Here is a 16517-nt window from a genome sequence, read left to right as displayed (position 1 = left end):
GGGCCCGTTTTCGTTAGACGCAGTCATCTGAGCTCAACTGGTGATGATGCCCAGGTGCTCAAAGTTCGTTACTTGTAGTTTTTAATTTTAAGTTTAGTAACTGAGATAGAAGCGAATGAAAACAGCAAAAAAACTACGAAAAAAAAACTTGCCGCCGTTCTAAACCATGCACTGCCTTCTCATTACAAGGGCGCCATACCGATGCAACTCCATGGAAGAAAGACTTAAACTCATTCTTGCATGGTAGAGGGGGGGCTCAAAGCTTTTTTCTAAATTCTTTTGGAGTCTCTGACCAACTAGCAATAAACGCGCGTGCGTCGTCGATACTGAAACAGCACGTGCGCGCCGACGGGGACAACGCGGCCTCGTCTGTCGTATAATGAATAAAATAGAGATTGGAGTGTTGAAGGAAATATACATTTCGACAAGAGGACCGTTCTCCGTCAGGGCAGCCCTGACGAAGACAAGTTCTCTTGTCGAAACCGTTGATTCCACTAAAATGTTCGGTTCAACGATATTTCATCACTTCAAGCATCCATTTTCCCCTTGCTTGGACTAGTATCAACACGGTTTTCTCTCTCCGCGCCAGTTTCTCATAAACACCCTATTCCTGACCCCTATATGTATAGGCAAAAGAAACTCAGATTGACTGTCATGTGACACCGTTTTAAAATGGTATGATTGGCTACAAAAAAGGTGTATTCAAGACCACCGGCTACTCGACGGAAAACGATGCGATGGAAATAGCCGCCAATGCCAACGTCATCCCTTATTTGCAGCGAATGCATGAAACAAAGACAGGAGAGGTTAGTTCGAAGGACAGATCTGGTGGGAACGGGAAGAAGACGAAGAAGAAGAATGAAGAGATTGTGCTTGGGGTCTGTCCACGGTTACCGTGTAATGTTACATAAAAAACATGACAGTACAAAACTTTTTTTACGCAGTGCGTCGTAATTCATGAATTAAAAATGTTCAACAGCTACACATTCGTTGCCTTTCGCAAAGTTCCAGTGCATGCAACAACACACTTCATGGGTCGTCGAATCACACCAATACGCTGGCCACAAATTGGGAGTAATAATGACAGTGATGCCGAAGCAGCGGGTCACTGACCAAGCTTCTAGATGAAAAAAACACAAGAAAGACGTGTCGGGACCCGCACGGGTTGCTTGATCACACTTGTGTGATTTTCACCTTGACTTGGTCAGTGACCGCAACTTCTTCCTCATCTTGTTATCTGGCTAGGACGTTTCGTCGAATTCTTGACTACAACGACAGTGTTTCACATCTCGGCCGTTCTTCCAACAGGACTCTTAATTACTAAAAGCTGTCACCGTGACCGTGGACATCCCATCAACCACAATCTAACATGAAGGAAAGAAGACTGACTTTTAAGGGCTCGTTTTTCTTTGTTAGACACAATATTAATGAGAACTAACAGAAAATAACGCCAACGAAAGTATAGGGGGCGTTATTTGTAGTATTTATGATGTAAGTGTGAAGAAAGTAAGTGACGAACACGGCCAACTTCGAAAATAACAGCTCTGCTGTAAAAAAACAAAGAAGGCGGTACAAGCTAACCGCAATACTCACCACAACCGTGTCTATCCGCGCAGCCTCTGAAAGTCGTCACGAAGGTTGAAGAAGCCGATTTAAGAAGGGAGATCGGAAACCATACAGCCCCGGTCACAGCCTTGGTCTCTGTAGCGTTCTGCCTGCTCCTCTCTACTGCCCGTGCTGATGTCGACAACCTCGTTCTACAAGCCAGTATAGGGGAGCTTGGTGCAAGTCACGAAGACGAGACCCAACGTTGACAGCAGTATCGCTACAACCACGCAGCGTAAGAACCAACGAAAGTTCCCCTTCCCGCGTCGGCACTGTCGAGACTGCTTCCAACAACAATACGACGTCTGCTGCAGAAGGCGGCATCGATGCGCTCTCTCTTCGCGAGTCTGTCGCGCTGAACTGGCCACAATAAGCGTCGACGCGCACGTTGTATCAACCGACGTGACCTCTATTTCTGAAGCGCATTTCTTTAGCTTCCGAGCACGCCTCTTATGGATAAGGAATTTTTAAACTGCATGTTGGCCCGCTTTCACGACGAGCGTTACAGCCGGCAGCGGTATAGAGTGAACACGGCGCGCCAGCGAAGCAGCACATCGTGGACGTCGCTCGACGTCGCGGGTTCAATGTGGCCCGCACTAATAGTGATAAATATTGCGCTCTTAGATCGCGGTGCAATATGCGTGCTCTCTCAAGCACGCATCCAGCACGCATGCGCGGTGGCGGCAGCGCTTTTCTATCGGGGGTAACAGGTCGGACGCGCGTGGAAGATCTATCCGCCGCGCCACTTTCGCCGTTTTCGCCGCGCTGCTCAACCTTTAACGCGGTAGCGTTAAAGCTCGTGTCGGAAATTTGTCGGCTCGCGTTGGTTGAGCGAAAAATCATCCTGAGCGAAAATCGAGAAAGGCAATAAAATAAACGATAAATCTTCGACCAATGGATCGAACCCGCTCGCGTCGCAGGTGTCTTACCACAAGAATGTGCTTGCAGCTGCTTCGGACAAAAACACCGATTTCAATTTTGTTGAGGTGTCACGAGAAAACGGCCCATACGGAGGCGCATTCGCGAGGCCATCAAACTCTCGAAAACGCCGGGATAGTGCGCCATCGCCGCTAAATACACACACGAACTTCAAACAGCTCGAAAATGGACCATGTCATCTAGAGGAAAACATATCAGCAACGCAGCAAACGCTAGATAATGTGCGCCATCTGTGAGGCATTGTGAAATATGTCTCGACCTTCAGGCATCCGAGGGGCCGGCGCGCGGCGTATATGGAGGCCATGCGCCTTGCTTTAGATGAAAGCCTGTATTCGCGCGCGTGCGTGCGTGTGTGAGTTAGCAATCATAATAAGTTGCCTTAGTGGTTGAAGTGCGCACTAGGGGCCGGATTTCGCTATCGCGTTCAACTAAAGGCGAAGCTTAAGGGTCCCCCTTTTTGAATTCGCCGCGACGTTTCGTCGTACCGCTTGTATACATATCCGCTGCCATCACCGGGCCGATGAGCGTGCTGTTGCTACTTTGTCCAGTCGACCGTGCCTTGTCAACAATCTGAGGTGTCCCACAACAATTAACTTGGCGACCGCTTCGAACTCACTCATTCCCTTCCCGCACATCTATCGACACATTTACCCAGCCCTCTTCACATCTACTTGCACCTTTGAAAGACACAGACCGCGACTATGGACCACATCATCTAGATGATGCAGCAAGGATCCTACCCCACCAGACCCCCTAGGACAGTCACCGTCAAGTGAGGCCCGAGAGGGAACCCTCACTACCACAAACTCGACACCCAGCTCCAGCCATCAAACGCGCTGAATAGGCGGCGACCACGAACGGCCTGACAGTCATCTCATTAGAAACCGACGGCTTTCCGAATAAAGTTCTTCGCTACTACCACCACCTAAAGAGTATCGCGCACGAGTCATCGTGAAAATAGACTTTCGTTTCGAATACGGCGCGATTATCGACGTAGCGTGAGTTGCTGATGGCGCTGGAGGACTCATTTTTCTCTTAAAGGTGAAAATACCCACTAACCGAAGACGGCTCTACGCGTTTCCGACGAATCTGCGACTCTGCTCCCTCGAAGCTGCTGCTTTGTCAGAGTGGAATGTGGACAGAATGTCCGCAACGCTGCACTTGCGAAGGCAAAAAGTCTGTTTTGTTTTTCGTACCTCTGCAGCAGTGTGCAAGAAAGCGAAACTACTTTCAGTTGATCGAACGTTCGACGTGAAAGCCAGCTGTTTACTCTAGATCGGCACTCACGCGTCACAAATGAAACGCACGTTAAAGCTAAACTCTGAGCTCTCTCAATTTCATTCCCGACGAATATGTCCCCACCCGAGAGCTGATGCTTTCAAATGGCGTACATGAAGCTGCGTTGCGAGTTCGTCACTGCGTAGTTTGTCTAGTAGGAAAAAGACGATGCAGGGCACTCATGTGGCTTATACGTTCAGCCGTTTTCCTCTTTAAGGCGGCAGTTTAAAAAGCCCCTTTCTAGCTAGCTCGGGGACGTAAACATAAGTCATCGCCGAGTCATGGACACCCTGTAACGTTACCTCACCACCAGATAATGCGCCTGTTTTTTTTTAAATAAACCTGTCGACGTAAAACAGAATTCTGAAAAACCGAGGCGGCACGCACCTGTATGAACATCCCATAAGGAATTTTTGTTTTCTTATGAGAACGGCTAGTTTCCAGCTTTATCCAAATCCTTAGATATTTGGAAAAACCTTGCAAATTTTGAAAAACCAACAAACACTTTAGATTGCATTGGGGTCACATAGGACTGCGCAATTGTATATGCTGTTGATCGTTTCATGAACATCTTCAGTGAAGTTTGCTGCTGGGCGTGATGGTCGACATGCAAGGAGCACATGGTAGCATGAACCTGAAAGACAGAAATCCGAAAGCAGGAGTAGGAAGCTCCGAAACTTTCCCTTCCTACTCCTTATTTCGCGCGGCTGTTTCCCTGCTCGCTCTAACGTGTATTCCTTAGGTGAGCATTCTCACGGACAAACATCACTCTCGCTTCACTGCAGACATCACAGTGTAACACTAGAAGTTTGCCACCTAAACGAGCAATCCTGTTGCAGATTCCTTCTGCTGCTTGGCTTCTGAAACTGAAAAAGAAGAACGACAAAATAGCCCTTTTGCCTATACATCGAGTCAATAGAATACAGTGACGAAGTACACAAAACAATTTCTCATTTACATTCGGATGGCAAACAGCGCAGTGTCCATTTCTCTCTTTTTTTTTTTTGACATGTGGGAGCATCATTTTCAGCGCTGCAGTACGTTCTATAGTGGCAATAAATTTGTCAATGAAGCAAATTCTTAATTGTAAAAAAAATTATATATTAGCGTTCTCGTCATCGACTAATGCTTAGCCGCACAAAGCGTGCCGATTCAGCGAGCTTGGAGAATGCGTAATATGCACACTGAAAAAAAAAAAAGATAACTGCCACGCGCGAACAAGAACATCCTTTGGGCTCCGGCAAAGACACTTTCCTCAGATGCAAGCGTCACCCCTGTTCTTAATCCGACGAGCTCATTGAAAAAGCGGCTGCTTAAATTATGTCTTTCTACGCCCAGGAGAACGCGCGTCGATCGAAGTCCGCCACACTGCCTGGGTTCCCGATGATTGCCATTCATGCGTCCGGCCGCCTCATTACTTCAGCTTGGACAGCTCGTGCATGTAAGCAGCGAACAGCTTTTGCCTGAAAAATTAAAGAAGGATTGTGAACAAGGTCGGTTCTAAATTAGCTTCGTTCCTATGAAGAAATAAACAGTCGGGCGAATCCTGTTATTATGGCCAGTGTACTTCCTTAGCCCAGAGTAAACATTGCGACCACTTTTGCCGATATGTTTTTAATATGTACTACGCAAGCAAGTGTGTATTCGACTGAAGGTAACAAATACTTAAAATCATACGCATACTTGAGTATTCACTGCACAAACTTTTCCTTTAGGAAAGACATTCGGAAGTTGAGCAATCGGAAGATCAATAGCGTTAGTTAGGTAGTTTAGGTCAGATAAGGTGGTTAGGTTAGGTTAGGTTAGGTTAGGTTTAGTTAGGTTAGGTTAGGTTAGGTTAGGTTAGGTTAGGTTAGGTTAGGTTAGGTAAGTAAGGTGGTTAGGTTAGGTTAGGTCAGGTAGAGTGAACAAGAGTGATCTAGGCTCGTCACAAAGGGCTGCAGAGAAACAGCCTTCTCTTTCACTCAAATCGGTTTACTTCTGTGGCGCCTGCCATGCTGAAATAAACAAGAACGCGCTACAGCTTGCAACTTCACAATGACAATGTGCAGAGTTCAAAACACAGCTGTAATCAAAAGCCGCTTGACAAGCGTATATTTAGTCCAGCAAGCCGACTCGACGACCTTTTTCATCCAAATCATGCCGTAAGCCGAACTAACGCCAGTAGTGCAAAAGGAGGAACAGAGGGACGACGCACCCCAGAGACAAGATCGGCGACGCTGATGTTCTCGTTCTGCGAGTGGAACCCGCAGCCCGGGCGGGTTGATGGACATCACGAGCATGTCCCGACAGACGTGGTCTTGTATAAGCTTCGCCGGGCCCACCGTGAAGCCACCGCGTGTCTTGTCGGGCACCCACGCGTACGCTGCGCGGAAGTGGAAAAGAATAATCGCGACGCGGCATTGGCAAAGCACAACCCTCGCGTCCCTTCGCAATTGCTAATGAAAAAAGCCGGCAGATCCCACGCATTGTGGGTATCGATGTAATGTGAAGCAGCCAGCAAGAGCTGCATACATCGTCTTGTATGTCGTTTAGCAAATGCGTGTCATGGTTTCATGTTAACTCCTATTATTTATGTGCGTCACACAGTAACGTCGCACAATATCAACTTCGGGGTAGACCAAGCTAGCGAAACGGCCGCCAGCGCCCCATGAGCGTGGCACGTAAGTCATGCTGTACATGACATGTGTGTCATGATTTTCGTGTTAACTCGTGTTATTTATATTCGTCACACAGTCACGTCGCGCAATACCAATTTTGGTGTATATCAAGCTAGCGAAACGGCCGCCAGCGCACCATGAGCGTGGCATGTAAATCATGCTGTACATGACACGCGTGTCATGATTTTCATGTTATGACTTGTCATTTATGTTCGTCATACAGTCATGTTACATCATACCAACTTTGGTGTACATTCGATTAACCAAGCGACCAGGAGAGCACAAAGTCGTAGGCGGCTAGATAGATAGATAGATAGATAGATAGATAGATAGATAGATAGATAGATAGATAGATAGATAGATAGATAGATAGATAGATAGATAGATAGATAGATAGATAGATAGATAGATAGATAGATAGATAGATAGATAGATAGATAGATAGATAGATAGATAGATAGATAGATAGATAGATAGATAGATAGATAGATAGATATAGATAGATAGATAGATAGATAGATAGATAGATAGATAGATAGATAGATAGCTAGATAGATAGATAGATAGATAGATAGATAGATAGATAGATAGATAGATAGATAGATAGACGCTCAAAGTCGCAGAAGTTCGCTAGAAATGCTTCGCATTTAAAACGACGACTGTGATCATCCTTCAAAGGGTCTGGAAATGAGCCTGTTGGTTTGGCTTCAGGCATGCAAAGCAGCCCGAAAAACGAATACACAGGTCCGTCTGTTATTCCTGTGTCTTCGTTTTCCGCGCTGTTTTGCAGTCATGAAAATGTGATCAGTGTTACCAAAAATAGGCAGCAAAATGAAAACAGGCAAATTTTCTCAAAACATTCTTTTTGGGGCTAGATGGTTCATATTGAGCAAAATTTGTTCAGTATGAACCACCTTGCTCAGTATAAACCAACCAGGCCAACAACATATTTTGATAAGTTACATTGCTTTCATAGTGAGCTCCACTATTTTTCTACCTCTTCTTCTACAGAGCCTTCTTTACTGATAGCATTGATTGCCTCTAGAGCCTGCCACACGCGGTACTTGATGTATTGCCTGAACAAGGCAAACCTTCCATGTTCAAGCAGTCCCTCAGCGTCCCTTTATTTGAATTTTGCTGATTTCCAGAGAGACATGCGCCACTAATTTTCAAAGCCCCGCCCCATGCCGATCTGAAGAAAGCCAGAACGACCTTGTACTTTTCATGTCAATACAGGTCACGGCTAGCCGTACGTGACTGTCTTCAATTTCGTTACTACCGGCTTAGCTTTAAACTAAATATTATGAAGCCAAGCTTCACGCAACGAAACAAGAGGCTGCTATAGCCTAAGAATAAAAAATCCCGCCATCTCCCCGTAAAGGGAACCAGTATGCGAAGCAGCCATGAGTCGACTTAGATTTCTGTAAATCTTCTATTGTCTTCATCACTGTTCATGGTCCTTCCATTCGAGGTTCCCCTGATGTTGTTACTCGTCATATATGACTTGAAGCTCAGGGGAACGGTTCCCCTGATGTTGTTACTCGTCATATATGACTTTAAGCTCAGGGGAACGTTCCCCTTGAGTATAACGGCCTTGTGGTCCGTAAAGTATAAAGTTAATGGCTCTTGCTCCAAAGGTTGCAGCTTGAAGTTTGAGAATGCAATGTCAACGCGCCCGTTTCGCTTCGGCTTCGCGAGCCCGCCGCTCCGGGTCGGCTGGGGCACTGGCTACGCCGACGCGACGCCGGGGGGACAGGCCTCGTTCACAAGCTGCTTCGCATCTAAGGGTACCTTGCATGATTTATGGCGTAGTGGGTACCTTGCATGAATGACGATGATTTCTGGCGCAGTGGGTACCTTGCATGATTTATGGCGTAGTGGGTAGCTTGCATGATTTATACTAGAGCACGCGCTGCAGTGGAGCGAGCGCTCTACCGCACGTCATATGTCAGGCAAACATTCCTTTCTGACACTATGCGCGAGCTCTCCTCTCGTGCCAACAATTCGCTCTCACTTCGTCCTCTTCTTTCTTCCATACATCTAGTGGCACCTTTCTCTCAGGCAAACATTCCTTTCTGCACACCATGAAGTGAGTGATGATCTAGGAGGTGGCTCGGAGATAATCGGGTTTTGCCTGCGTTATTATCATCATCAAGGCTCTCGAAGAACAAGAGCAAGAAGGCTTCTCTTTCGCGCGAGCGTGCGCATGCTACAGTTGGCTGGTTACGCCGGGGGAACAGGCCTCGTTCATAAGCTGCTTCGCATCTAAAAACTAGCACTACCTGACATCGTTTACTCGCTCCGCGTATGTTAAAAACAATTTACCATTGTACCGAACTAGGTGAGAAGTCGAAAACTATAGCAAGCAAAACCAGAATTTTCTATGAGATTATAATCGTTAGTCAAGTCGTTTCTGACGTCTTCCGATTTCTCACATCATTATCAGTTCGTCCAATAGTATGCGTCATGATTAACGAACTGTCTTGTTATTTACTCCAACGTACCATCTTTCGCGGCGGCCTCGGCGGCTTGAAAGTTCGGCCCGCTGGGATCAGTGAACCAGGGATCGGCACAGTGCGACATGATGACCCTGAAACATCAGTGGCACTCGGTTTTCGCAAGATTCTGGCTACTCGGTGCTTCGCACCAGCACACTAGGACTTTGGCAACACATGGACAAGGGTCATACATGCGTAGTTTAATTATCGCTTTTTTCTAAGCAGTACAGTTGTGCTGTGCATTGGAGGTTACGCTATGAATTGAGGGCGTGCGGTCTCGGTCTACGCACTGCATCCTGAGGCGGCGCGTACCCGCATGCATATAATGAATCAGCTCTACATTGCAGGCTCATCACGCTCTCATACTACATGACGCTCAAGGTTGGCGAAACAAGGATATAAATCACCCAAGCCACATCGGCAAAAGCTCGACAGTCTTCCAGCAGGTTTTCCAAATGCCTCCGTACTCGTACTGTGACTGACGATGGCGGGTGCGTACACAAGGAAAGCGTATTAAGCCAAGTGACTGTGTCCCCAACTCAATCATCACATGATTACCACGTAAAATAAGTGTATCGCTGTGAAGCTCACCTAAAGGAACCGTCACGTATTATTATGAGTTGCGTGAATGTGGTCCCTTTCCCCTCTTAATGTGCTTCCCGGAAATACGGTGAACAGGCGTCTACACATGATAATGTGCGCCCGTCCTCCCTCACCCTCTCGTGCGCACACATATGCACATAAAGACAGGACAAGCTCTTCTCCTGCCTGTATGTGTCCCTTGCATAAGCAAGCGTACCGCGCACACTGCTTGAGACTCACTGACTTGGTTGGGGCTTCCACGCCTGGTGAACTGTTCCTGCAGGTGTTCTCGACGCACTCGCGCACTTTCTGCACCTTCTGGTTCGGCACGGTGCGGATGGAGAACTTGCCCACCACCCGGGCAGGAATGACGCCTTGTCACCGGACGACCAATGGGCACCCTCGACACCTGAACCAGTTCACGTGCCATATTTTCAACGCACTTGTTCCAACAGCAACTGCGGCACGTTCACATTCTTGGCCTCTCGTGCGCAAGGTATCTTTCTGTGCTGTGTTTTGTTCCTGACCAAGAGTGTTCGTTCTGTTCCTATCCATGCTGTTGCTATTCCTACTATGGCATTCTATTAGTTGTCATTACTTTAGTCTGTGTGCCCTGTCAACTAGTTACTTATTTTCAACGTCTTCGTATTTTCAACTATTATTTCTATATCTGTTTAGATGGCACAACATAAACAATATCATAATCGTATCGTGGTATTGGCACTTAAAACCCCATCAATTATTATTACGAAACACGGTCCCATTTAAAAAAAAAACAAGTGTGCGTGTTAATATCCTTTATGTTCAAGTCACCTGGCGAGGAGTGAACAGGTGAATCCCTGACAGTAAGAAATGAAAGGTCGCAGGACAAGTCAGTGAGTGGCATCGAGGCCAGTGGATACGCGCCCACAACATTAAAAAACCTGAAATCGACATGTTCGACAAACGACATTTTGTTTGTAAAGTCTCTCACCGTGGATGGAGAGCGTAGGATAGCGCCACCGACGCATCAGCAATTCCACCTTGTCGTTTGTGGCGAGCCTGGGGACGCCGAGCTCTTTTCGGTACTGTTCCTGCAAAAGGTTCCCGTCAACGCAGTCGCACGAACTGAGATGTTAGGAACACTGAGGAGAAATCCTCAGCGTTCGTAACATTTCGTTCTAGAATGTTCACTCTTCTGGTGTCGTCACTCCCATCAGGTTATTCGCGCCATGGTTTTAATTCCATTTGGAATCACTTGAAAGATTCAGTATAAGTGAAGCAAATTCCGGCTTTCGCCAGTGAATGCAATTACTTGTTTAATCCTCCAGGTTCCTTCATTATTTCTATCTCTTACACCAATCCGGGTACGTACCACCTTTAATAGGGCGAATGCCTTAGTTACCCGTTGCACAGTTTGAACAATAAATAAATGGAGATAGAAAAAATTGTTGGCGAATGTAATTATTTTTCTATTGAAGTTTTAGAAAAAACATTAGCAAAATGAAATTTAAGATGACGAACAAATAGCCTGACGCGGGAGGAAGTTGAATCCACCATCTTCAATACGAGAATTACTTACTAGTTTAGCGAGGCCGGCATCCATCCGTGAATTACGTTGAGCATTCGTGCATATTTACATTATTAAACCTATAGGACACCCCTAGTGTCGCCGCACACGGTCTGCTTCTTCGCACGGCTATGGCCAACAAAAAAAGAAAAGACATGCCCTTCGAATTTCCTCGTTCTTATCAATGAAACAGTGGAAGCCTTAGACAGGAATAAAATATGGGTACTTCGCTTTCCGGGCAATATTTGTTTCAGGCCTGCAAGCAGGTTTTATTCCTCTTTCCTGGTCACATTTATATTCCATTACACCTTGCATGATTCTGAGCAAGATTTGCTCACCAGACAGTGCTCTCGTCCTTCAAACTGTTGTCCCCGTCCTCGCTACGGCGCTTGACGAGAAAACTATAGAAAGATTAGTCCATTTCTGATCACACTATACGTACAACGTCGAACTCGATGCCCTCGTACACCTTGCGCTCCTCGTGCGACAAGGGCAGCACTTCGTCGTAGATGCCCGGCACCTTGATTCGCCCCTCGGCGTCAGTCAGGCTGTTGAGCAGGTACATCAGGTCGGGCATCGCTTCGATGCTGCCGGATGAAGAAATTGCGACGCCTTGCGAAAATATACTATGAACAATTCGCATAAGCACTGAAGACCATCCAGAACCGCACAAAAAAAGAAGGCATTTCGTTTATAAAGTGTCTCTCCACGACCCACGTTCTAACAACTTTGACTCGGAAGACTGCGACCTCAATTTCTGGCAGAATGCAGAGAGAATGAGGACACTGACATAAGTTAAGAGAGTCGCATAGGTCGGCAACAAAATGTGGAGCTCACTCAGACTCACTCAAGAAATATATTTTGCACTTAGAGCTCACTCGAACTCAGACTCACCAATGTGTTTCTCAACCGGACGCACTCGGACTCAGACTTATTGGAATTTTTCTCAGCCGGACTCACTCGGACTCAAATTCACCAAAACTTATCGAAATTTTTCTCAGCCGGACTCACTCGGACTCAAACTCACCAAAATATTACTCACTGGGACTCACTCAGACTCAGACTCGCGGCTCTATCTGCGTCTCAGTAAGCCTGAGTGAGTCGACTCATGAGTCCGTCGTCACTGGATAGCCCGCACTTACAACGGGGACAAAGCTTACAACGGGGACAAAGCTAATGCTGTTGTCGTGTTCTTCTCCCTTTGTCCCCGTTGTAAGTGCGCGCTATCCAGTGACGATAAATACATACCAACTCGCCCAGTTTTCTGCTTTGTCATGAGTCCGTTAGCGTATAATTGGCTTTTCCGACCATGGTGTGAATGCTCTTTAACACGAATATCTCGCATAATTGGCGCTCTACTTGGCGCCCTTAGATCTCGTACTTTCAAATATGAGCTATCAGTGGTTGCAATCCAGTAAGGACATATATTTGAATGAGGTGACTCACACGAGACATTTTTTCAAGAACTTTTTGTGAAAGAGTGTGAGGGGGGGGTCAACCTGCCTCACCCTCCCCCCCCCCCCCCCCCATCTCCGTAACTCACGCATCTCATTAATAAATATTGAGCTGGCGTATGAACGCTAGTGCTTCGGAGTATATGTGAATCGACGGGTGTATAAACGGGAGCCGACATAAGACTTATAGTAATGCTGAAGTTGTGTATATAGAACTATAAATCGTCAAAAAGTGTGAAGCTCACTCAGACTCACTCAAGAAATATATTTTGCGCTTAGGGCTCACTCGGACTCAGACTCACCAAAATTTTCCTCAACTGAACTCACTCGGACTCAGACTCACTAAAATATTTCGCAACCGGACTCACTCGGACTCAAGCTGACCAAAATATTACTCACCCGGACTCACTCAGACTCACGGCTCGACCTGAGTCTGAGTGAGTCTGAGGGAGTCGACTCATGAGTGAGTTTGCCAACCTATGGAAGTTGTGAGTTGGGCTAGTTGGAACAAATCATTCATAATGCTTCTGAGCGCGGAACACAGACAATGTACAAGAGAGCGAAATTAGAACGCAAGAAAGACACAGCACAAAAATAAGGTTGGATAAGAGACAAGCACTTCAAACTAAATTAAACCTTCAAGCAAAAGGACGTCGTTCCTGGACGAGCAATATTAACCAGTCGTAAATCAAATTTAGAAAACTTCCTATGAATGAATGAGCTACGCGTTCTAGTTTGCACGCTGTTTTTACTCACTTTAACTAATCGATCGAGGTTGTCATAGGGTACGGTCCACGCTGACATAAAATTGGCACACATTACAGATTTCCCTCCATATCAGATCATTTCCCTAACTTTTCATGAACCCAGCAGATACTCTTCGAACGCAAACGCATCTGCCGCGGCAGGCTGGTTCACCACCCACACTTCATATGAAACGTACTAGTCGGCTACGAAAAGCAACGTGAAGCTTGCATTTTCTTTTTTCAAGGACACCACAAACAGTAAACCAAATGCATACATGGAAGGCAGCTCGGTTTTGAGAAGTAACGTCCCCTCATTAGATGTCTCAGTTTTCATTATCTCGTGTAATTTGAAATCTCCGACATTTCTTTGATTCTAACAACGACGCCAGCATCCAGACCAGCTTATCGCAGAAGACTACACTATTATACTGCTTCTGCACTATAGCTGCTCATACAGGTCACGCGTTCACGCAGCAACCTTTAATCTACAGATTAACGAACATCTTACACAGTTCCGCCGTAGATTCCCGAATGAAGGTCTGCGTCGGCGCAGGTCACCTCGACTTGAAAATGGCATATACCCCTGAGGGAAAAGAAAATAGTGACAAGAGGCAATGTCTTCTGTGCATGTCAAAGTCTTCTTGAGTGCACTGCGTTTAACCTTTTTGCGTGACGGAGCGCTCCTGCAATTGTCCGTTTTCCCGTGCGTGTCAATCTAACCGAAAGTCAACGAAGTTACGTAGCTTTAAAATCACATCTTTCCCGCAACACTGATTGCCTCAGCTTCTATCGCTGGTTATCCAAGGAACCTAAGATTGTGTCAGTGCCTTTTGTCGCAATGGCTCGTTTTTATACATATTGAGTGCAAGTGTGTGTTCGATTCGCTATCGCTTTCACATTATTATTCATTAAGAGAGCAGCTCGTTATTGCAAGTATATACACAATTACAGCCCAGTATAAAAATATACCAGACCGGGCTGGTGCATATACTAGGCTTGGTGCTAACTGGTTGTCCCTTTGGTGCTTTGGTGCCTTTGGCGCTAAGTGGGAGTCTCAGTGATCCTTGCGTTGCCTTTACGTTTCCATCGAGGACATGATCTATCTATCTATCTACTATCTATCAGCTATCATATCTACTATATTCTATCTATCCCCCCCCCCCATCTATCTAATCTAGCATCTATCTATCTATCTATCTATCTATCTACTATCTATCTATTACTATCTATCTATCACTATCTATCTATCTATCTATCTCAACTCAGGTGTCTAACTCAGAGTAAGGCCGCACCAGCGGCCTTACTTACCTGAGTGCGTAGGTGAGGCATGGCGTCTTCGGCCGCAGCCACACACCATCCGCTATGCACACATAGTCGATCCCACCCAGGAGATCGCTCTTCTTGCTGGACTTGAGGTAAGCGGCTATGCCCTGCGAGTCGACCTCTTGCATGCTGTCGATCAGCATCTGCAAGCCAAGGACACAGCGGGAATAACTCAAACTAGTGTCAAGCACGTAGACACGATTCGAAGACGCTAACTATACAGCAAGTACATTTGTTGCTTCTGACATCATTACATCCCACATTGTTACACAGAGTTCGTATCGCCTGGACACCTGGACACGCCTATCTCCATGGTAATGAACGCGATAATGCGGTAGCTCGAGAGCTCACAAACCGGGCGCCATTGGAAGAGCTGTACAACCCAGACGATGTCCACCAACAGAACCGTTTAAACTACACTGAACGTTACTTCATTACAGACAAATCTGGATGTACTTCCCACCGACACACAAATCACTCAACCGAGAGGATGCTGCCTGCGTGGCGGCAGCTTCAGACTAATTCACTCCCCTGTCTTTTCATTGCTTCACCTCTCCGCCCCACACAATATCCCTCACACTGCCCCTACTGTGGAGCGAAACCCACAGTGTATCACTGCACATGGGAATGTCCACACTTAGCGGGCTAACCCCCTTTCCTTCACGCCCACATTCCTCCGGTGAGACTGCGCTGACCCGCTCAGAGCCGCGGAGCAGCGACGGCTGATCCGCCGGGAACGTAGAGTCCCGCCAGCCAATGAGGCCCTGAACTAAGGGCTTCACCCCTACGAGGAAGATATATTACCTTTGTACAAATAAAAGTTTCTCTCTCTCTCTCTCTCCTCTCTTGCTTCTGCGATGAACTTATGCAGTGCAGCCAGTGCCAGCTCTTTTGACTACGTCATGTTAAAAAGGTATTTCGCCTGCAAATCTTAAGAATTCTGGTGCAAAATCACGCAGCCGATACAAACAAAATTAGTGCTTGCGAAGAACAGATTTCTTTTTGTGTGAAGATTTGGTTTAACTGGCCTCACCGGGACGTATTTAAGTAGTTATAAGGAAAAGTGGACTCCGGATTTTCTCACTGGTCGTAAATTCCGCAACACAGTCGCCATGGTTCGAGATGCTGGTGAAGCGGTTCGACCATGTAGCAAAATGTGGAGTTAACGTTATACAGTACAACAAACAATAACATAAACCTTAAGAATAAAAGAGGGCAAAATTGGGAAGGCTAGACAACGCAGAAAAATGCGTTGAGGGCGAGAACCTCAGGAAGCAAAAAGTTCCGAGGGTTTTTTACACTATCGCTACGAGGACTCGAAGGCGAAAGCCTTAGTGGCGATCCACAAAAAGAAACTGAAACGCCACGTCAGAATCCTACGAGTCGCTTTTCTCGTCGCGTCTCATTTTAACGCCAAATCGTAAAGAGCCCGTGTCGCGGAAATTTCGGTATCAGCGACGGCGTCGGCGTCGTTGTTGTGAGCGAAAAATCACGATGGATGCAAATAGTAAAAACACTTCCCTGTTAAAATCGTTGGTCCGAGTCGCAATCTGACCCAGGCCTTCTTGCGACAGTCAGGTTCTACCAAGCCAACTTGAAATGAAAAAAAAAAAAAAAAAACTGTCACCGGTGTCATGTAGTGAGAGGGTCGCCTGAATAATATAAGCAGAGCGTAATATTGCACCAGGCGTCAGGCCATGTGAATAGCGCAACGAGTGGGTGGTTTAAAGGCCCACCCATTACGAAGCGCTCCGGCGTAATTGCTGATCATTATGAGTAGCAGCCTCCACAAAGTGTTCAGCTGCACAGCTGCACGTGTTTGCCTTACGGACTCGTACTGGCGTACCTCTCTGATTCGCAAAATGGATGATTAGGAGGGCACC

At 46.5% G+C, this 16517-nt stretch overlaps 1 protein-coding gene across 1 annotated transcript in view; it reads right to left on the bottom strand.

The window, feature by feature from the left end:
- Positions 1-4638: 4638 nt before the first annotated feature.
- The window catches only part of LOC119374986 (cytosolic non-specific dipeptidase-like), a 14467-nt gene continuing 2588 nt past the window's right edge, over positions 4639-16517 (bottom strand). The window contains exons 2-10 of the mRNA XM_049411117.1: positions 15285-15418; positions 14620-14777; positions 13820-13894; positions 11554-11698; positions 10536-10635; positions 9807-9936; positions 8987-9072; positions 6020-6187; positions 4639-4688 (exon numbers count right to left, since the gene is read on the bottom strand). Of these exons, the coding sequence (XP_049267074.1) occupies positions 4639-4688; positions 6020-6187; positions 8987-9072; positions 9807-9936; positions 10536-10635; positions 11554-11698; positions 13820-13894; positions 14620-14777; positions 15285-15418 (1046 nt within the window). The remainder of the gene's footprint in view (positions 4689-6019; positions 6188-8986; positions 9073-9806; positions 9937-10535; positions 10636-11553; positions 11699-13819; positions 13895-14619; positions 14778-15284; positions 15419-16517) is intronic.

Source organism: Rhipicephalus sanguineus, chromosome 11 (assembly GCF_013339695.2).
Source record: "Rhipicephalus sanguineus isolate Rsan-2018 chromosome 11, BIME_Rsan_1.4, whole genome shotgun sequence".
Lineage (NCBI taxonomy): Eukaryota > Metazoa > Arthropoda > Arachnida > Ixodida > Ixodidae > Rhipicephalus > Rhipicephalus sanguineus.
Note: the sequence above shows the minus strand (reverse complement) of the source record. Positions and strands in the feature narration are given on the sequence as shown.